This window comes from Rhipicephalus microplus, chromosome X, assembly GCF_043290135.1.
Source record: "Rhipicephalus microplus isolate Deutch F79 chromosome X, USDA_Rmic, whole genome shotgun sequence".
Classification (NCBI taxonomy): domain Eukaryota; kingdom Metazoa; phylum Arthropoda; class Arachnida; order Ixodida; family Ixodidae; genus Rhipicephalus; species Rhipicephalus microplus.
Genome location: NC_134710.1, coordinates 233639227 through 233661107, shown reverse-complemented (window position 1 = coordinate 233661107; position 21881 = coordinate 233639227). Strand labels below are relative to the sequence as shown.

The window sequence follows — 21881 nt, the reverse complement described above, 5'->3', positions numbered from 1 at the left end:
AGTACTGTGGTTCAGGTTGTCTACCAACCTGGAAAAGTCAGGATATTCGGACCCTTCTGAAAAAGTCAGGGAATGTCTGAAAAACCTGGCTAGGTACATTTTCTAAAGCGTCCCATCACGCCTGTTCAGCGTATGTGCAGTTGTCTGTATGTGTAGGTATTCTAGGTGAAGGCATGATGCAAGCTTTTCTTTGGCCAGAGCACATGCACTTGACCAGACAATTTGGTGGCCTGTGGATTCCAAGTGTTTAGCGAGGGCATTTGAGGACATGCAACATTTTGGGACGTCATATTTATGTTGTTTAACTTTTTCCTTGAAATTACCTGTCTCACCGATGCACTGGTTGTCACAATTGTGGCATCCTATGGCATAAAGAAGACCAGATAAATTTACGCTCAGCAACTAGTCTTTCATGTTGACTAAAGCATTTCTTAGCTTCTACATTGGTACATGCACCATTTCGATGTCTGTTGCTTTTAAATATCACACAGCATATCTAACTTTCGAACCACAACATTACTCACATAAGTAAATTTGTGCATGTTCGTCTTGGCCACGATTTTGGCTTGGCGTGAAATGCTTCTGGTTAGGCCAGAACTGCCATCAGCACAGGCTTGGCGGGCTATGTCATGCTTTTATTATTAGTAGTATTACTATTATTACTATTGGTGATGCAACAGCAAACGTCCTCAGCTACGCACTTATTGCTGGTAGCTCGCGTTTCAAAGTTAGCATTGGGTAATTTGAGCTAAATTTCTAATTTCAGTTTCATCAGATGGTGTAATTAAATCTGTGAATATTTTTTAGTGTCACATCTATAAAAGAGTACATAAACGAAAGTAACACGCTGGCATCAGTGATTCATTCATGGAATCAAGGAAGCCGTTGCGACATGACAGATTCCTTGTTGCCACCACATAGTCAAACGTCAGCGCTTTAAACTTTACTCCCAGCTTTCATTGCAGGCATCTGAGGACTTTTGCCGTGCTTTAAGTGTCAGAGCCCAGAGAGAGAGAGAGAGAGAAAAATTTTCAGTATGGGCGCTATTCTTGTGACGTGACTAGTTGTAGAGGCAAGGTGTACAGAATACGTGAATACTCGTAGTTATTCTTTGTTGCTGAAAAGTTCATTTTAGATAGTAAGTACAGCAGTCCAGGTCGGATCAGATCCAATCCACATTCTTAATAATAAAAGCTGTTAATGCAGTAGTCCAGGTAAATCTAATTCAACCCAATCCACATCTTAAGAGGCCTGAGCATATACTCCAGTGGCACAACCAGCCAGGCTCCAGTGTCCTCCTTTTACACGAATGGCGCTAGATGGCGACACTTCTAAAAAAATCTCGCCACATGTGCGCATTGCAGCCCATCAGCACTTGGCTTATTGATGCGCTGCTGCGCCATTTCCCAACAAGGCAGAGGGGAGTGCAGCTTAGCCTAGCCATGCGTCTTCTTTCTCTCCATAGGGAGAGGGCGTGGTACTGTCTCAAAAAGCCATGTGCTGCCATGCTGCCACGTGCGCGTGTGGTCAGGCCTTAAGTTTCATAGCAGCTTTGGCTACATTGTCAGAATATCGCGGACTCCTTCAAACTTCCAGCTGCAGTTAATTTCAACTCGTGTGTTGGTTTCCTGGTTTTTCCGAACATTATATAAACAACTGTCTTGCTCACTGGCTGGCTTAGGGGTTTTATCTTGGCCAGATATATACATGGGCCATTCGAGGTCAAGTGTCCCAGACATAGCGCTCGACCATTGCAGATTCTGCCAATAGAATTTACACCTCTTTCCTATACGTCAAGGAGTATTGTGGCCACACACTTTTACTCGAAAAAAATTTTTTATGACTGTGGCTCCCCCTTAAAGTTTGCCTGTTTTTGCTAAAGTGTGCACAATATAAAAAATGCATATAAAATTCATATCTGTTTGTATAACTTCAAAACAGTGTTTGAGCTACTAAATAGGTTTTGTTTAATGGCGATACTGAACCGTTCCGAAGTTTTTGTGTTTACTTACCAGCTAGGCCTTTTCAGAAACAACAAGAACCTTCAAAGTTTGCCATTTTTTCCTGTGCTAGCTGGAACTCTCTCTAAACAATCTCAATATTACCATGGTTTTCAGGAAAGCTTATTTTCGTACAAAAATGTTTAGGAGTGTAATAGATATCAAATATTCAGAAAAAAATTGAAATCAGCAAAAGTATGCTGTTTGATTGTGTTTTTCGTGCTGATGCGGGCCAAGAAAAAAAATTTTCATGATGCGGGGTTCGATAAACAACTTAATGTTTAAGCATCTAAGAAAGTCTAATAAAATCTTTTTTTTTGTTTTCAGAAAGAAAATATTTTTTGAAGTTCGCTCTCAGAATGCACCCTGCATTTCCTTGTTACCACCTCACCGCAAAGCTCTTGGTCGCCCTTTCGGCTGACACTCGTCACGGGAAGCTGCAAGGTGTGATATGTATGTCAGCGGCTAATGAGAGGTCGAAAGTCTTGTTGCTTTGATGTCAAGTCTACAAGTATTGAGTTCGCTTTATGATGTGAGCTTGCTTGGCATGCCTGTTGGGAAGTGTGGAAGCCGTACAGTAGCTCACAGTATCGCTGGCTGTCTGCACAACCAGTGTGCGTATGAGAAAGTGTACACAATGTGATTTATTTGTCTCGGTCTCTGTGTACTAGTAGTGCAGACAGCCCTGTAGCACAATGTGCCAACAATACTGCAAGGCGCTGCATGTATATGGATATGTGGGGTTTAACATCCCAAAACCACCATATGATATGAGAGACCCCGTAGTGGAGGGCTTCGGAAATTTCTACCACCTGGGGTTCTGTAATGTGCACCGAAATCTGAGCACACGGGCCTACAACATTTCCGCCTCCATCAGAAATGCAGCCGCCGCAGCCGAGATTCGATCTTGCGACCTGCGGTTCAGCAGCGGAGTACCTTAGTCACTAGACCACCACGGCGCGGCAAAGGTGCTGTACGGCTTCCATATTTCCCAATTGGCATGCCAAGCAAGCTCAATTCATAAAGTGAACTCAATACTCATAGACTCGACATCAAAGCAACGAGACTTTCAACCTCTCACTAGCCGCTGACATACATCTCACACTTTGCCGCTTCCTGCGACAAGTGTCAGCTGAAAGGGCGACCACGAGCTTTGCGGTGAAGTGGCAACAAAGAAATGCCGGGTGCATTCTGAGGGCCAACTTCAAAAAATATTTTCTTTCTTAAAACAAAAATGAGTTGATTAGACTTTCTTGGTTGCTTAAACATTAAGTGGTCTTTCAAATGCCGCATCATGTGAATTTTTTGCTTGGACCGCATCAGTATAAAAAATAAGATCAAACAGGGGACAAATCGCATATTTTTGCCAATTTCAAAATTTTCTTCAGGAAGCTTTGAAGTATATTTCGCCCCTAAACATTTTTTTACGAAAGTAAACTTTCCTGAGAAGCCACAGTAATATTGAGATTGCTTAGAGAGAGTTCCAGCTGGCACAGGAAAAAATGGCGAACTTTGAAGATTTTTGTGGTTTTTTGAAAAGGCCTAGATGCCAGGCAAACACACAAATATCGAAACGGTTTAGTACCACCACTAAACAAAACCTCTTTAGTAGCTCAAGTGAAGTTCCACAAACAGATATGAATTTTACATACATTATTTTTTTGTGCACACTTAGCAAAAGCAGGCAAACTTTTGAGGGGGTGCCACGATCCTGAAAAATTTTTTTTCCAACAAAAGTGTTTGGCCACAATGCTCCATGGGTTAAATCACAAAGGTGTCAATTTTATCTGCAGAATTTGCGATGGCCGAGCGCTACGTCTGGGACATATTACATGGAATGACCCTCATATTTTTTCATATTTACTGCACGTGCTCAGAACATTTTGAGCGCATATGGTAAGTATGTTTACTAAATTATATGGAGTACTGGATTTTTATTTCTATTTCTCAAGGGTTTGTTTCCAGTGTACAGATGTTTCCAAGCAGACATGACGGTCATGAAATTTGTTTTTAATTATCATGGAGAACCTGAAAAACTTGGGGAATTTGGAAAAATAAAATTGTAAGGATACCTTGGTGGTTGCTTTTGTTAGTGTGCCATTTATGTGAGGATTACACTGATCGTTTTCTCCCAACCATCTTTTTTGGCCTTCTCGCATATTCACTCCATTCGTTCTGCTGGCCTGCATTTCATCGTTTTGTTTGACTGCCTGCCTGGCCAGCATTGCTCGCACATAATATGCTTCATGTCGTGGTGGCTTTTGGGTGTCTCTATGTTACAATTGAAGATTTTAAGGACTGAAAAAAAAAAGTGTTTATTGATTGTACGAACTTCCCAATTCAATAAAATAATGGAAGCATAGGGATGGATTTGTTAAATTATGTTTCAGGTGCATAAGTGCAATAAACTTAGCCAGAATTCGAAACATCATTGCAGTAAAAAAATATCAAGACTTTTTAGTGCTTGGAAAACCTTTGACAGGGCCTTGAAATTCCTTGAATACCTTTGAAGTTTTCTTTGACATTTTCTTTGAAGCCTGTATGAACTGTTTTTGTGGCTGTACCATTTTGCATTTGACCACAATCACCACTTTGATTTCTAGTTGCAGTAGCTGTATTTAATGGATGTGGAATGTAAATAACACATATGTTTGAAGCATTTGGGCCATGTTAATGAGCTTCAGTTCGTATAAATAAATTTGTAGCTGTCTGCTATGGCATCCCTTGCAGTCACTATGTTGCTGTGAGATTGTACCATAATTACTCGAATCTAACGCGCACCTTTTTTCCGGTTAAGCGAGTTCATAAATCGCATGGGCGTTAGAATTGAGTACGAAAAAAAAATGAATACGGTCATTCTATTGGCATCGGCATTTCCAAAATGGCCGCCCCTACGTGCGTCGGCATCGCGCGTCGGCCATATCTGCCTATGTGTTTCCCATGTGCAGCACTTCGTACGTGTGCTGAGGAGTTCGTCATCTTGTAGTGCATTAGCATCGACGGCATGGAAGGGCTGACTCCAAAAACTCAAGTGCACCACGATGCCGCTTTTAAAAGAAAGTCATCGCGTGTGCAGAAACGGACGGAAATCGGGCCGCATCGCGGTCGTTCAGAGTTCCCGAAACGTGCGTGTGGGACTGGCGGAAACAAAAGCAGAAGATTGTCAACAGCAAAGCTTCACGCAAAGGCTTCAGTGGACCACAGCAGGGTCGGTTTCCGCAAATTGAAGAACTGCTCGGCGAGTATGTGCTTGAGCAGCGAGCGGCACAGCGGCCCGTGACGGCAGAACTGCTCCAAGTTTGGGCTATGCAATTAGCCTTAGAAAAAGGTCTAACGCGAAGCCAGTTTAAAGCGAGCAGGTGCTGGCTAACCAACTTTATGAAGAGGAAAGGCTTTTCCCTCCGAAGGTGAACGGGCATATGCGAAAAGTTTTGTGGAGGAGTACGATGAAAAGCTTCACTGTTTTCAGAGGTTCGTCCTAAACTTGCGGCACAACAACAGCTACCTGCTTGGGCAAATCGGGAATGCCGGTCAGACGCCTCTTTACTTCGACAAGCCTGGCACCACAACCGTCGAAAAAAAAGGGGCGAAGGAAGTTCGCGTGCTGACATCGGTTCATGGTAAAACTACAGTGATGGCAATGCTCTGTTACACGTCAGATGGGCACAAGCTTCCCCCGTACCTCATATTTAAATGGAAGACGCTCCCGAAAGGAGTCGTTTTTTTCGAATGGTGTGATCGTGCGGGCCAGCGAGAAAAATGGGTGCGCATTGCAATCGATGTCTTACTTTTTTTTTTTTTCGCGGTGGAAATCGGGTGCGCGTTACAATCGAGGGCGCGGTAGAATCGAGTAAATACGGTAGTAGCCATTCATGTTGCCTGCCGATGCCAGGATGCCTGGCAGCCGATTTGTTTGGCCTCACTGATGCCTGAAGAGGCTCGGCTTTCCAGCGAGGGCCTCCGTCATCTACCAAAAAAAATTCACGACCTCAGACCTAATACGAACCACCATGTTGGGTTTGCACTGCACCCTGAGGAACAAATCTGTAGAAGTCTGACGTTGAGCAGGCGCTCCAAGTGGTTTAAATGGCGCACCGAAGTGTGACGCGTGCCCTTTAGCGTAAGCAGTATGGGCACATAAAACTTTTTTCTCAAATTGTGTTTTCTGTACATTTTCCAACTTCAATGTACCTTTACTCAAAGAGTATTGAATAGATTTCAATGAAACTTTGTATGTGTGAGCTACAACACGTTAGAAACAATCTTAACTAAAAGAATTGCAGATTTCATAAAAAGTCAAGCTGTAAAAAAATAGCTTACACAACAATATGCACCCTCTGTGGCATCTCGTCGTCCAGGCAGTATTTTTATTTTTTAAAGACGATAGTCTTTCTTGGGGAAATTCGACGCAAAAACTTTGGTCTGTCTGTCTGTACATTTGTCTGTTTGTCTACCGTTACCGCGAACTGGGTACTTTAAACAGCACCAGCCGATACCCCAAACGGTCGACCTCATCTGCAGCACCCACCAATGTTGCTCAAGAATTAGCGTTCATATGTGTGCAATTGTAAATGAAAAAGCAATTATTGCGCATTTCTGGGGCACTATAACAACCCGTATATATTCCGCATGTTCGTATTTGACTAGAAAAGGCATACATAAGTAATTCTAAGGACCGTAGCGCTTATCACGCTCTGACCATGCAACGCTTGCTCGAAGAAGCGAGTGTTTCCAACGCTTTGCTAAGACGACACGGTGGTGGCACCTACCGGTCGCCTTGCGTTCTACGCCATATCACCTCTGAGACGGGCGCGCACGCCTGTCTCAGGGCCACGCGCTTTGTTTTCAAAAAAAAAAAAAAACCCTGCCAGATGGCGCTCATGTCTCACGTGTGACGTGCCTTGATACGCTTGTTCGCCTCCGCTGCACGCTCGAGGCACTCTAACGCAGCGCCTCCAGAATACCATTCACCGATTTGCTTTCGCAGAACATAAAATGAATGTTTTGTTCACTCTCTCCACGCGCAAGACTATCTGTCTTTCAACGACATTTGCAGACTATGCAGATACGGGGCCATTTTTTCGTTTGCAGACGCAGTCGTGAAAATCGGGTGTGCGTTACTATGGACGGCGCGGTAGAATCGAGTAAATATGGTAAATAGTATCAACCAATGTGGCAAGGGGTGAGGATAGTTTCATAATGGAAGAATTAATTGGTAAACTTGGAGAACTTTGGCATTATTGCTAGTGTCACATAACACTGTAACTCAGCTTTATCGTGAGCATAACTTACTGCTCTGGTGATAAGAGTCTAGTTATTAACTTATAGCCATCATATTTCTGAGGTACAGATTGAATACACTTCGGCCTCACCCATAGTGCACTTCTATGGCACTTTGAAATGACCTGTTGACTTCCTAAGTGAAAAGAAAAATGGTTTTTATAAATACCTGGGTTCAGGATGCAGCACTATTCACATTTATTTATGGGTTTTCTCTCAGCAAGGCTGGCAGCTCAGTGTTTCTGACTCTACGAAAACTTCAGCTGGGGAGCAGAATACAAGGCATTGTAATTATGAATATGGCACTATATTCTCGAAACATATTTGGACAAATTTTCTGATTGTTTAGGCCTATTCTATGCAGGGTTCAATTTCAAGTGGATGAAGTTTCAAGCATCATGAAGGACAACATCGAAAAAATTATGGAGCGAGGAGAAAGGTTGGAAGACCTTGAAGAAAAATCAGGTATGATGAGAATTCGCTTCGTCAAGCTTCTCTGCTATTAGCACAGCACCTACTTGCTACTGTGGCCCGTCGACTTTGGTGTTTTACTTCGGTCAGTTAAACTTGGAGCTTGTTTTTGAGTCGTGACGGCAGCATTCAGGTTGCTTTGTTATGAGAAATAGTGTGGAAAAATAACTGGGCTGAGAAATATAAAGTACAAAACATGGCATTGTTTCATGTAAAAAGCATACTAACTCTGAGTCGGACTACTTTAAATTACCTTAATACACCAAGCAAGCACCCCAGCTCCCTTCTTCTGGGGGATTTCAGATATATGCCGCCTCTTCTCCCCTACCACTATTTTTATTGTTTCACTCGCTGTTTCAGCGAAAACAGTGAATGCATGCATATTCAATAAAGAATTTCACTAGAAGCACGGGTGTGCAATCTTTAAGCTTAGCGGCTCATCCTCCGTCATCTTGAATTTTGATCCTTGACCAAGCAAGGGCCCCCCTCCAAATGTAGTAAAATTGTCCTTCATCATTAGGAAAGTGGTTGCTTAGGATTTTATATTATGTTCAGGTGGTGCTCATACGCAATATGTTCATTTGTAGCAGCCAGAGTAGCAGTTGCAGCAAGCAGGGGTTTTACTTTTCATTGCAATACTCATGATTCGTGCAAAAGCTGTTCAGGGTGAAGCGCTATGCTGTACTCACCTGTGCACTGTACAGGAAAAGAAAAGGAAAGAAAAGGCTGCGGTGGAATTTTCGCTCTCTCTCAAATGCCGATCTGCAACACGCCTTTGCCACGCTTCTCCCTTTTCCGTCCCTGCCACGTAAAGACTTTTCTCCTTCCAATGCCGTGCGCAAAGAGGGAGAGAGAAAAAAAAAAAGCTGTCGCGGAGTGTGGCTCTCTCTCACGCACCTTTGCCACGCCCCCCTTTCTCGTCCCTGCCACATAACCCTTCTCCTTTAATTAACCCCGGGAAGACAGCAAAAAAAAAAAAAAAAAAAAAAAGCTGCCGTGGAGTGTTGGTTTATCACCAATGCCAATCTGCTCTCTCCGCATGGAGACGCTCCTCCTTTCTTGTCACGTGCTGGCCACACTGCAGCTTTGGCGCAGAGGATAGTAGCGGAGATGCAGTCATTGTTGTTGTCTTTAGAGGGTGTCGGCGCTGGACATTGCCGCGCACAACTTCTCTTGCCAAGAGAATGCTGAAGCCGAAGTAGCCATGCTTTGCAAGCTGCATGCAAAATTGATTGACTCGCTGCAAGGTAAATGTGTGCAGACGCGCATCACCGATTACTTGAATTAATGACAGATGTCCTGTTGTTTGTGAATAAACATAAGTCTTCTGAAACTTCCCCCTCGTGTGTCAGCTAAATGCACATGCGCCACTGCATGGGGAGCCCTCTGTTTACTTCATCATCATCATCATCATCAGCCTGACTACGTCCACTGCAGGACAAAGGCCTCTCCCATGTTCCGCCAGTTAACCCGGTCCTGTGCTTGCTGCTGCCAATTTATACCCGCAAACTTCTTAATCTCATCTGCCCACCTAACCTTCTGTCTCCCCCTAACCCGCTTCCCTTCTCTGGGAATCCAGTCAGTTACCCTTAATGACCAGCGGTCATTAAGGGTAACTGACTGTCTGTTTACTTAGCTGGGTCTGTTTACTTAGCTTTCATTAATTCGAACTTCTTTTATTTTGAAGAAATTTTTGGGCCCCTTCGAGTTTGAACTATCGAGATTTGTCTGTAGAATTTAAAGCTTATTCTTTTGGCAGTTACTTTTCTTCTGTGCTCCCGTAATCTCACGTCAGGTCACATATGAATATGCCTTGATCATGTGCCCTTGATAAACTCAGTCTACATGGAGTTGCTTAATAAAGTAGCTTGTTTTTGAGATTCAGATATTTCACATTTTCGCTTCATAGGAACTTTTCCTGATCAACATTTAGCTGCTCTCCTCCCTTTGTTTGCACCACTCATGGGCACAGGTTTCAGGCATGTAAAAAGCCATGATGCAGCTATGTTCACCCTTAAAAATTATTTTATTTGAGCTTTCATAATGAAAGGATTTCGTCATCATTTGCATTTCACTGAGTGTAGAATGCACTAAAGCATGATATTGATACATAACAGCCGCCACAACTTGGCTGCATGAATAAAAAGGAAGACAAAGTCAGTTTTGGTTATTGCTGAACTGGCGCCATCTTGCTCGCGGAGCTCTGTGTATCATAAATAGGTTATTAAAGAAGTTACTTGTAACACTATTGGTGGAGGTTGATGGCACACGTACCTCGATGGAGACATGCAGCAGTTGCAACGCCGGCGACCCATCGACTGCTTCAACTGCTGGTACTTACTCTCCGCTCCGGCGACCTCTTCAGCCCAAGTCACGACCTGTGTCACGCTCCCGCACCTCCGGGATCGGTGATGGTACCATCGATGTTGACGCCTGGCTAAACCGGTACGAGCGCGTCAGTGCTGCTCATTGCTGGGATCACATCCTCATTCTCGCCACTGTGCTTTTCTAATTCAATGGCCCTCTGCGAATATAAAGAAAAGATCCGCGACCTGTTTGGCGATTCATCTGGTCGTCATCTTGCTGCGAAGAAGGCTTCCGCCACACGGGCCCAGTCTTCTACTGAATCCTACGTATCCTACATTTTTGACGTCTTGGCCCTTTGCAGTAAGGCCGGCCAGAGCATGTCGGAAGACGAAAAGGTCAACCACGTTTTAAAAGGCATTGCCGACGATGCTTTCAACCTGTTGGTTTTTAACGTCACGAGCAGCTACACAATCCTTAAAGAATGACGACGTCTCAAACAAGCTAAAGCCTGCCACATAGCCCAAAGTATTGTGCGCCTTCCGAACACAGCGGCTACTTCTTCGTGTAACGATGCCTTCCACCAGGCCCCTCGACGTGACAAATTCACATGCATCATTCGTCGAAAGGTTTGAGACTGCACAACTGTTAGTCGAGCCATTCTTGACGCCTGAGCCTTCCCCGACCACGATCTCATTGATACAGGCTGGCGCTCATCAAGAATGATCGAATGTTAACCTACATCCTGTTCCTCCTGTATACTCTGCTGAGCCTTTTTATCGTCCCCCTTCTGCTCCTCGCCTTGCTTCAACCTATTCTCGACAACACAATCTGTCTGAACGGCGCACTCTTGATGACAAGCCCATATGTTTCAACTGTCGGTGCATTGGTTGCATCGTTTGCCACTGCCACAACCGCTGGGCTTCACTTTCACATTTTGCACCTCCCCTTCACACTACTTCTTCCATAGATGCCGACCACATTCTTCGCTGCTGCCGCACCTTTGACCAGACCTCGCTATGACTTGTCATCGTCTCCTGCTCGTCGTCCAGTCCCGATCACCCCCACAGCGTTTTGCTCCTTCCCCGACCTATTCGCAGCACCTCTGACTGAAACACTAGGCCGTGCAGCTTCTGGAGGTGGAGCTGCATTGACGATCTTAGCAAGGAATCCTTGATTAACGTTAACGACGAACTGGAACCTTTTGGACGTTACTGTGGACAATGTTTGTGTGAGCGCATTGATAGATACTGACGCGCATGTGTCTATTATGAGTGCTACCCTTTGCCGCCTACTTAACAAAGTTGTTACGTTCGCCCTCAACGGAGCTGTACAAATTATTGATGGAGAAACTGCCACAATTCTATGCATGTGCTCTGCCAGAGTCTCTATTGGGGAGAGAAGCACTATCATTATTTTCGCCGTTACTGAATATTGCCCTCATGAACTCATTTTTAGTATGGATTTTCTTGCCACGCACTCTGCCCTGTTAGACTGTTCAGCTAGTTCTCTATACTTCGATTTATCTCTCCTTTCCGACCTGACCAACCTACTGCAAAGCCATCTCTGCTGCATTGATTTCACGCGCCTCCTGCCTAACTCTGTCACACACCTCGACTTATCCTCCATGCCACCAGTACCTGACGGTGATTACATGGTGGCCCCGATTCCTGCCTTGATGCTTACTCATGGGGTTGCTGTGCTGCACACGATTCTGACGATTACTGGAAACCGCACCTGCTTTCCGTTTGTAGGTTTCTCACTCACCGCCCTTGTTCGACTGCAGATCCCTGGCCAAAATTACCGCTCTTCAAGACGACAATGTCGAGCCCTTCAGAGTGGATGATTGCTGCAGCTCAGCTTGTGGTTCAACTCCATCACATTCCTCGGGCGTCAACATCGAGCGGATAATGTCATCGGACCTGACGCCTGAGCAATCTGCATTGCTTTCCCACGTTCTTGAGCGTTATCGTGGCATTTTTGACTTTTAAGTATCTATTTAAGCCAAATGATTGTCGTTAATCATCGCATCAATGCTGGCTATGCGACTCCCATTCACCGATGCCCATATTGTTGTTCCTTATCGGAGCGTGCAATAGATCATCTGGAAGTCGAGAAGATGCTTGCGAAATACATTATCGATCCTTCATGTAGCCCCTGGGCTTCTTCCGTCATCCTTGTAAAAAAGAAGAATGGAACATGGCACTTTTGCGTAGATTACCTTCATGTTAACAAGATTACAAAAAAGGATGTTTTCGCTCTGCCATGCATCGACGATGCCCTAGACTGCCTGTACGGTGCTACTTATTTTTAAACTATCGAGCTTGGGTCAAGCTACTGCCAGATAGCCATCGATTAAATGGACCGCAAGGCAACCGCATTCATTACTCCTGATGGTCTTTATCTGTTTAAGGTGATGCCCTTTGGTCTCTGCAATGTGCCAGCCACATTTGAAAGAATGATTTATTTATTTTATTTTTACATACTGCAGCCCGAATTGGGCTATCGCAGGAGAGGGTTTGCTATACATCAGCACACACAAGAATACAACTCTTAACAAACAGGAATAGAACTCTTAATAAACAAATTCCGAATCAACACTTTCATGCAAGAAATTACAACTCTTAATAAACAAATCGTGAATCAATACATTCATGCAAGAAATCTTCTAAAGGCAATGATCTAGTTGACCCAGGCAATATATTCCATTTTTCTATAGTGTGCGGAAAAAAGCTGAATTTAAATAGGTTAGTACGTGGATGGAATGGTGTCAGGTTGAGTTTGTGGCTATTCCTTGTGGGTTTCAGTTTATCAGGAGACAGATAATCGTTAGTTAATGCGTAGCGTGGGGTATTAACAAGAATATGCATCAACTTTAGGCATTCGAGCTCGCGTCGCTCGGACAGGGTTTGCAGACCTAGCGTAGCAAGTTGAGAGGAGGGTGGGAAATTCCTGTCGTAACGGCGGAAAATGAAACGGATGGCTTTCTTATGATGGACACATTGTTTTGAGGGTTCAAATGGTCCACCTGCTTGTGTTACCTTGACGATGTCACGTCTTTTTGCCCACATTCGACTCACATTTCGATCGTTTGTCCGCAATTCTCGACGTTTTTCGTAGAGCCTGACTCCAGTTGAAGGCCTCCAAGTAACACTTCGCTCGGCATCAAATTCCTGCGCTTGGTCACCTTGACGATACCCAAGGTGTTCGTCCAGACCCAGAGACAATTCGCGCAATTACAAACTTTCCCGTTTTGATGACCACAAAGGATGTCTGCAGTATTGTAGGGTTGTGTTCCTGTTTCAGATGCTTTGTTAAGGACTTTGTGACCATTGCACACACTTCCCCTCACAGTCCTCTCGAAGAAAGACACCTCAATTTACTGGGGCGGGGACCAAGCAACATTGTTTTCTTTTCTCAACTTATGACCCGGCTTACAATGCCAGCAATCTTGGCCCATTTTGATTCATCAGCTCCAACTGAGATTCGCACAGGTCGCAGTGGACATGGCATAGGAGCTGTGCTATTGGAGCACCAATGGGGACACGACCGTGTTCTAGCCTACACAAGTCGACTGCTATCTCCAGCCTAGCGCAACTATTTCATCATGGAGCGCGAGCGCCTTGCCCTAGTGAGCAGCCACCAAGTTTCGTCCATACCTTTATGGGGGCTCATTCCGTGTCGTCACCAATCACAACGCGCTCTCCTGGCTAGCCTTCCTGACAGACCCCACAGGATGTCTAACATGTTGGACCTTACGCCTTCAAGAACACACATTCTCTGTAATGTATAAAATAGGGTGATTGCATCAGCATGCAAATTGTTTATTCCGCTATCCTGTGGAAGAAGCAACCGATACTGACACTATCGCGGACATTTTTTTCATATTGCAGCTACTAAACATAGGCGAAGAGCAACGTCAGGATGCTTCTTTACGAGCTGTCATTGAAAAACTGGAGTAAGCACCTTGCGACTTGTCTCTACGAATGTTTCTGGTCAAAGACGGGCTCCTATACCACCAAAATCTTGATTCCTTCGGCTCTCACTTACTTTCTGTCATCCCAGTTCACCTGTGTTCCACTGTCTTCTACCAACTTGATGATGCTCCCATGGCGGGCCATTTGGGCGTTTCTCACACATACAACCATATACAATGTCATTCTTTAGAGGTGAAGCTCCGTAAGGCGTCACCCGATCGTCCTCTGTAGTAACCACCTCTCTCCACAGGGGAGTTTCGTTCTTAGAATGTCCGCTAGATGGTGGTACTTGTATGTAATCAATGTATGATGAAAAGATGCGAGATGGTGGTACTTAGAGTGTTCACTAGACAGATGGACAGACAGACGAACAGACGCACGAACGGATGCAGTTGGGCGGATGGACACTTCGCCCCACTCATCATCATTCAGTCCGTGAATATGCTGTCATTTTTTTTCGGCCTGGACATGCCCGTTCTGTTTGCCGCTATGGCGCCGCTTGTGAGCCCTGCCAGCATCACCAAATGCCGTCTGCCCTTCCAACTGGATACTTTCAGACCCACAGGGGTGTCTGCGCAAGCAGGCGTTTGGTGTGTAGCGACATCGCGGACCCGAGCTAACGGGGGGCTTCAACCTCTCCTGCACCTAGCCGTGCGTGGCCGAGCCGTGTCCTGGGAAAAGGGGATTCTGGCGGTTGAGTTGGCGCCGGCTGATCGGACCTTCAAGGCCCCTCGGCAGAGGCAATCTTTAAGGACCTTTAAGGCCCCTCGGCAAAGGCGACATGCCCCTTTGGCCCTGGCTTCACATAGACGGCACCCCTGGGCTGACCCACCCAGGGGAAATCGGCAGTCGTCTTTTTCTATCTCTCTCCCCTACAACTTCGTCTTTATCTCACTTTTAGTCTGTCCTGTCTACTTCTCTCTTCTGGTTACTTCTGGTTCTGCTTGGCAGCAAAGGTTAACCTTGTGTGTTCACCCCATCTTGGGATGCCTCACATCAGGTTATAGCGGCGGTGCACAGCTGGCGTATGCAAGCAATTTTTTCATGTCTTGCTGCGTCCCCTCGTTGGGCTCGGTGGTGGGTGGCTGCCACCGCCACTGAACACACTCCATATTTCATGGCCAAAAACTTACAACTCTCTATTGATCGCTCCCTGAAGAGGGCGGGCACCGAAGCAAGCTTTCAACTATTCCAACTAAACAAAAACAACTTTCCACGCTACCACATTATCCACAGTGGCACACCAGCAAAACCTGTCAGAAAAATTTCACTGTTGCTAGTGTCAAGGCGCCTAATAGACAAACTTAGAACAGGTTACAAAGCAACAAAAATGGCCTGTGGTTACTTCCTCATTGAAGTCCGAGAGAAGGAACAATATGATAAACTATCCAGTTTGAAGACTTTTGGTGATGTCCCCATCACTGTTTCAGCACATGGTTCGATGAACACGGCCTGAGGAGTCGTGTCGAAGGATGACCTGGTTGACTTGACAGATGCTGAACTTCTCGACGGCTGGAAAGAAGAGAATGTAATTAATGTAGAGAAAATCAAGATTAAGCGAAATGGCAAAGAGACTTCAACAAAACATATAATCATTACGTTTGGCTCCAGCATCCTTCCCGAAACACATACAACTGGGTACATAAAGCTTTGTGTTCGACCATACAAACCTAACCCCCGACGATGCTTTCAATGTCGAAGATATGGCCACGGCTCGCAAAGCTGTCGTGACAGGCAAACTTGTGCACAATGTGGAGTTTCGGGTCACACCTCCGTTACCTGCACAGAACCGACAACTGTGTCAACTGTGATGGAAGTCATGCCTCATACTCATGGTCATTTGCCCCGCCGCGGTGGTCTAGTGGCTAAGGTACTCGGCTGCTGACCCGCAGGTCGCGGGATCGAATCCTGACTGCGGCGGCTGCATTTCCGATGGAGGCGGAAATGTTGTAGGCCTGTGTGCTCAGATTTTGGTGCACGTTAAAGAACCCCAAGTGGTCGAAATTTCTGGAGCCCTTCACTAGGGCGTCTCTCATAATAATATAGTGGCTTTGGGACGTTAAACCCCACAAATCAATCAATCAAATCAATCAATTACTCACGGTCATGTCTATTCTGGAACAAAAAAAAAAAAAAAGAGATCATCACATAGAAGGTGAAGGAAAACATCTCATTTAAAGAAGCAAGAAGAAGGCTCTCGCCATTCCATCGCCCAAAATCATATGCTGATGCGGCGCGTCAGGGGGTAGCATCGCACCAGCCCTCGCCACTGCTTCGGCCTGCGCAGAGCGAGCTGTCGGCTGTGGCGCCTGCCCCCGAGGCGGCAATAGTTGAGTCTACTCCGTCTACATACAAACAGAGATCAGAGACCCCAGGGTCTACGTGTCTCAAGGCCTCACCTCATCAGGCGAGGCCTAAGGTTTGAACAACCGGCTCGCACGTGCGGGCATCCAGTGCCTCCAAGGAGGCAATATTTGTCGGTACCCTTGGTTCTGAGGGAGCGGCATGGCTCCTTGGAGCGCCTCAGGAAAACAAAAAAACAGATAACGGGGCCTGGTGATGGCCCTGTTACTTAAATTGAAACTTTCCGCCTGAACAGCCACTCGCTCTTTGTACACACAGCACTGCTTTACTTTCACCATGAACACTCAAATTATACAATGGAATGTCAGGGGCCTTCTAAGGAACCTTGACGATGTCCAAGAACTCTTGCACAAACACTCACCAAAAGTGCTGTGTGTATACAAGAAACACACCTAAAACCAAGACACACCAACTTTCTATGCAACTACATTATTTTTCGAAAGGATCGTGATGATGCCACGACATCATCCAGTGGTGTAGCCATTCAATCAAGGGATCGCATGCACACACAACTCCAAACATCCCTTGAGGCAGTGGCTGTTCGAGCTGTTTTTTTTGATAAACTGATTACAATTTGCACTATTTACATTCCTCCAAGCTATCAGCTGCAAAAACACGGTTTACAATCTTTAATTGATGAACTTCCAGAACCTTACCGTGTCCTTGGAGACTTGAAGGCACATAGCAAGCTATGGGGTGACTCTCGTTGTGATGCACGAGGTCTTCTGATTGAGCAGTTCCTCCTCTCATAAAGCGCGTGTCTCCTAAATTGAAAAGAACCAACCTATTATAATCTCGCTAATACAACCTATTCCTCCATAGACCTAAGCATAGCATCTCTGTCCCGTGTGCGTCTACTCCAGCGGAAAGTTATCAATAATCCCTACGGAAGTGACCGCTTTCCCTTAGTTTTGAGCACAACTACAGCAACTGAGTGCCCACCATGGGTTCCCAAATGGCTCACAAACAAAGCCGACTGGGAACAGTTTTATACCATCGCTCATTTAGGTTGGAATGATATATGTACTTTGAGCATTGATGCTGCTGTCAACTACTCTACAGCGTTTCTGATTGATGCTGCAACAAAATGCATCCCGCAAACGAATGGACACCCTGAAAAACGACGTGTGCCGTGGTGGAACTCTGAGTGCCGAAGCGCGCGCAAACACCGAAACAAAGCGTGGAGGTGGTTTCGGAACTCACCGACAGCTGAAAATCTTGACAGCTTTAAGAAAATAAAGTCTCAAGGCTGGAGAACGCGTCGGCAGGCCAAAAGAGAAATCTGGCAGAATTTTTCATCCGGAATCAATTCATGTACACAGGAGGCTAAAGTCTGGAGCATGGTTCGTAGAGTGCACTCACTCCCACTCGTAAACACACAGGGTAACACCTTGGAAGGTCAGGCGAACTTCCTCGGTGCACACTTCGAATGGGTGTCCAGCTCGTCACACTATACTGATGCTTTTCAAAAATACGGAACAAGAATAGAAAGGCAGAAACCCGAGCACAAATGTATAGATACGAGGCATATAACCAAGCTTTCAGCTTAGCTGTGCTCCAAACATCACTTAACTTCTGCAGTAATTCCGCCCCAGGTTCTGACTGAGTGGTGTATGAAATGTTAAAAAATCTACCAATTGAAACACAAAAAAACCTTACTTTGCTTGTACAATGCTGTCTGGTTCTCTGGCGCTATCCCTACTTCCTGGAAAGAGGCTATTGTTATTCCCATTTTGAAAGAGGGCAAGGACCCTTTTTCAGTTTTGAGTTATGCCCCGCCGCGATGGTCTAGTGGCTAAGTTACTCGGCTGCTGACCCGCAGGTCGCGGGATCGAATCCCGGCTGCGGCGGCTGCATTTCCGATGGAGGCGGAAATGTTGTACGCCCGTGTGCTCAGATTTTGGTGCACGTTAAAGAACCCGAGGTGGTCGAAATTTCCGGAGCCCTCCACTACGGCGTCTCTCATAATCATATAGTGGTTTTGGGAGGTTAAACCCCACATATCAAATAGGCCTATTGCACTTACAAGCTGCTTGTGCAAACTTTTTGAAAAAATAATGAACTGCCGACTTTGCACATTTCCTTGAAACAAACAATTTGCTCGACCTATTTCAGTGCGGGTTTCGAGAGGGTAGATCCACCACCGACCACCTTGTTCGTATAGCTGCACAGATCAGAGACTTTCGTCCACAAACAATATTTTCTCTCTGTGTTTCTCGATATCAAAAAGGCTTACGATACAATATGGCGCTTTGGAATATTAGGAGACCTGTCCCATCTTGGCGTGCGTGGCAGAATGTTTACTATAATCGAAAGTTACTTGTCAAATCGGACATTCCTCGTTCGAGTGGGCAGCGTTCTTTCTCAAACATTTGTCCAAGAAAGAGGCGTGCTGCAGGGTGGTGTACTTAGCTGCACACTTTTTGTTATCAAAATGAATTCTTTGTGCTTGTCCATACTTCACAATATGTTTTATTGTACATATGTCGATGACGTCCAGCTTGGTTTTAAGTCTTGTAATCTGGCCATGTGTGAGCAGCAGGTTCAGCTTGGTTTGAACAAAGTTTCCAATTGGGCCGAAGAAAACGGGTTCCAACTGAATGCACAGAAAAGCATGTGTGTCTTGTTCCCCAGGAAGAGAGGCATTCATTCCGAACCCGATATTCAACTGCATGGGCAACGTCTTTCTGTTAATACCGAACACAAATTCTTAGGCCTAATCTTGGACACCGAGCTAACCTCACACACATCAAATATTTAAACACATCAAATACTTCATCACATCAAACACATCAAACACATCAACACATCAAATATTTAAAAAGAAGTGAATAAAAGCTATGAACATTCTAAAAGTGTTGTTACGCACTACATGGAGAAGTGACAAGAAGTTTTTAATGAATTTGTATAAAAGCCTCATACCTACCCGCCTATACTATGGGGCAATACCATATCAGTCTTCGACACCTACTGCCCTTAAAATGCTTGACCCTGTTCATCATCTGGGCATCCATCTCTCTACGGGTGCTTTTCGCACTTGCCCCGTGGAAAGCCTGTATGTGGAATCGAATGGTCGCTTCACCTACAGAGATGTTTCATGTCTTTTAAATATTATCTTAATGTAAATGCAGACAAGGATCACCCATCATATTTCACAATTAATGACATGTCAAGCCTTGCTGTGTTTGAAAAACGGCCGTATATGAGACAGCCCTACTCACTTCGTCTGAGGGGCCTAGCGAAGGAAACGTGTGTGCCACTTGAACACTGTTTGATGGCTCCTGCAGTATGCCTGCCACCGTGGCAGTGGTAGGCAATAGATTGCGACATGTCTTTCTAAGCGGTTACGAAGCACGTGTCAATTGCACATATTCAGACATACTTCTTAGAACTACAACATAAATACACATGTCCTGAGTTCTTTACGGATGCTTCAAAGTCCAACACTGTCTCGTATGCAGCCGTTGGCCCATCCTTTTCGGAAGCCGGCGTTCTGCACTCTGATTCAGGCATTTTTACCGGCGAAGCTTATGCGATACTTGCGGCTGTTAAACCCATTAAACAAATAAAACCACAGAAGGCAATAATATATACAGGTTCCCTAAGCATAGTAAAAGCTCTGAAAACTCTTAAAAAGCACAAAAACCCTGTCCTTGTCTCGCTTTATTCGCTCTTATGCACAGTCTACTCATCTGAGCAGCATGTTGTAGTCTGCTGGGTTCCAAAACACCGCAAAATTCAAGGCAATGTTCTGGTGGACCAGCTAGCGGGATCCGCCAACTAAACCGCTTTCAATATGTCGATACCAGTTCCTGCACTCGACTTGAAACCTTTTCTAAAACGAAAGCTCAGTGGTTATTGGCAGAGCACATGGGACACACACACAGGTAATAAATTGCATGTCATCAAGCCGCAACTAGGCCATTGGCCGCCAGTATCAAAATCACGCCACACAGAAGTAATCCATACAAGGTTAAGAACAGGACATGACATACACACACAATACACTCATTTCTGTTGTCTGGGGGCGATTCACCTTTGTGTGATAGATGTGGAGAAGCATTCACCGTATTTCACATTCTAATCCAGTGTAAAGAATTGGACATGCTGAGAAGACAATACTTTCTGTTGCCCTACCGACAACAGATACCACTTCACCCTGCAATGTTTGTCGGTTGGGAACCACTTTTTACACATAAATCGTTACCTTTTTTGAGACAAGTTCCTACTCTTCATATTATATGCCCGAGCACCCCATAGCACGACCTCTCCAGAGAGATCTTCGCTGCGGTGGCTACACTGAACAAAGCACTTGCCTTACAGCCCTTGGACGCAAGGGTGTGAACGATTGAGGCACTTGTGCTAATGCCAAACATGTCCACCATTGTTTTTATTATCACAATCTTTTGTCATCTATTAACACCACACACTTTTCACGGCGTGGTCATGATTTTATTACTTCTATGTTTTTACCCGCCCTAGCGCGAGGAATTTTATGACCCTTATACAGCCGCTTATCACAATCATTGTCCATATCTCTAGTAAAATGAACTGGCGCTCTTTGGCCGTGGAATGGCCCTTGCACCACGAAACATCAAACATCATCATCAACTGGATACTTTCAACCGATTGACATTCCAGCTGAACCTTTTTTTGATTTGGTCTCGACCTGCTTGGCCCTTTTTCACTCTCCACTGCCGGAAATAAATGGATTGCTGTCGCGACAAACTACGCGATCTCGTACGCCATCACACGAGCACTCCCGATGAGTCGCCCTACCGATGTTGCGCGGACTGTCTGTTGTACGACATAAATTTAGTGCACGGAGCTCCCCACCAACGCCTCACCGACAGTGGCTACATATTCCTCTCAGCTGTCATTGACGAAATCATGGGGTCTTGCCATACCAAGCACATATTTAACACTTCCTACTATCCCCAATTGAATGGCCTCACGGACGGCCTCAACAGGGCCATAGCCAATATGCTCGCCAAATACCTTGTGGCTGACCACCGGGATTGGAACATTCATTTGCTCTATGTGACGTTCGCCTACAATTAACTCCCGTCACAACACTGCCAGCTATTCGCCTTTCTATCTCCTACATGGCCGTTACCCAACGCTACCCTTAGACACTTTGCTACCTTGCAGCCACTGAATATGCCGGGGAAACCATTGCCCGCACCGGCCACGAGCGCCAAGTCATCCGTAACCGTCTACAAGGCTCACAGGAGCACCAATGACAGCTCTACGATTGTCATCATAAGGACATGCACTTTTCCCTGGGTTCTCTCGTGCTCCTCTAGTCACCCACTCTGTGTGTGGTACTGTCTGAGAAACTACTGTCACGCTACATTGGAGCATACCGTATCATTTTCCAGGTGACTGATGTCACGTACAAGATCGTCCCAACCGATCCAACAACGTTATCGTCAGACCTAAGCAACACCGTTCACGTGGCTCGGCTAAAGCCCTATTACCCCCT

General features: G+C 45.4%; 1 protein-coding gene across 8 annotated transcripts in view; it reads left to right on the top strand.

Annotated features, from left to right (window-relative positions):
* Positions 1–21881, top strand: part of LOC119187871 (vesicle-associated membrane protein 4) — a 64798-nt gene that overhangs the window by 30334 nt on the left and 12583 nt on the right. For all 8 annotated transcript variants that reach the window (XM_037435974.2, XM_037435973.2, XM_037435976.2 and 5 more), the window contains one exon: positions 7645–7745. In XM_037435974.2, coding sequence (XP_037291871.1) covers positions 7645–7745 — 101 coding nt within the window. The remainder of the gene's footprint in view (positions 1–7644; positions 7746–21881) is intronic.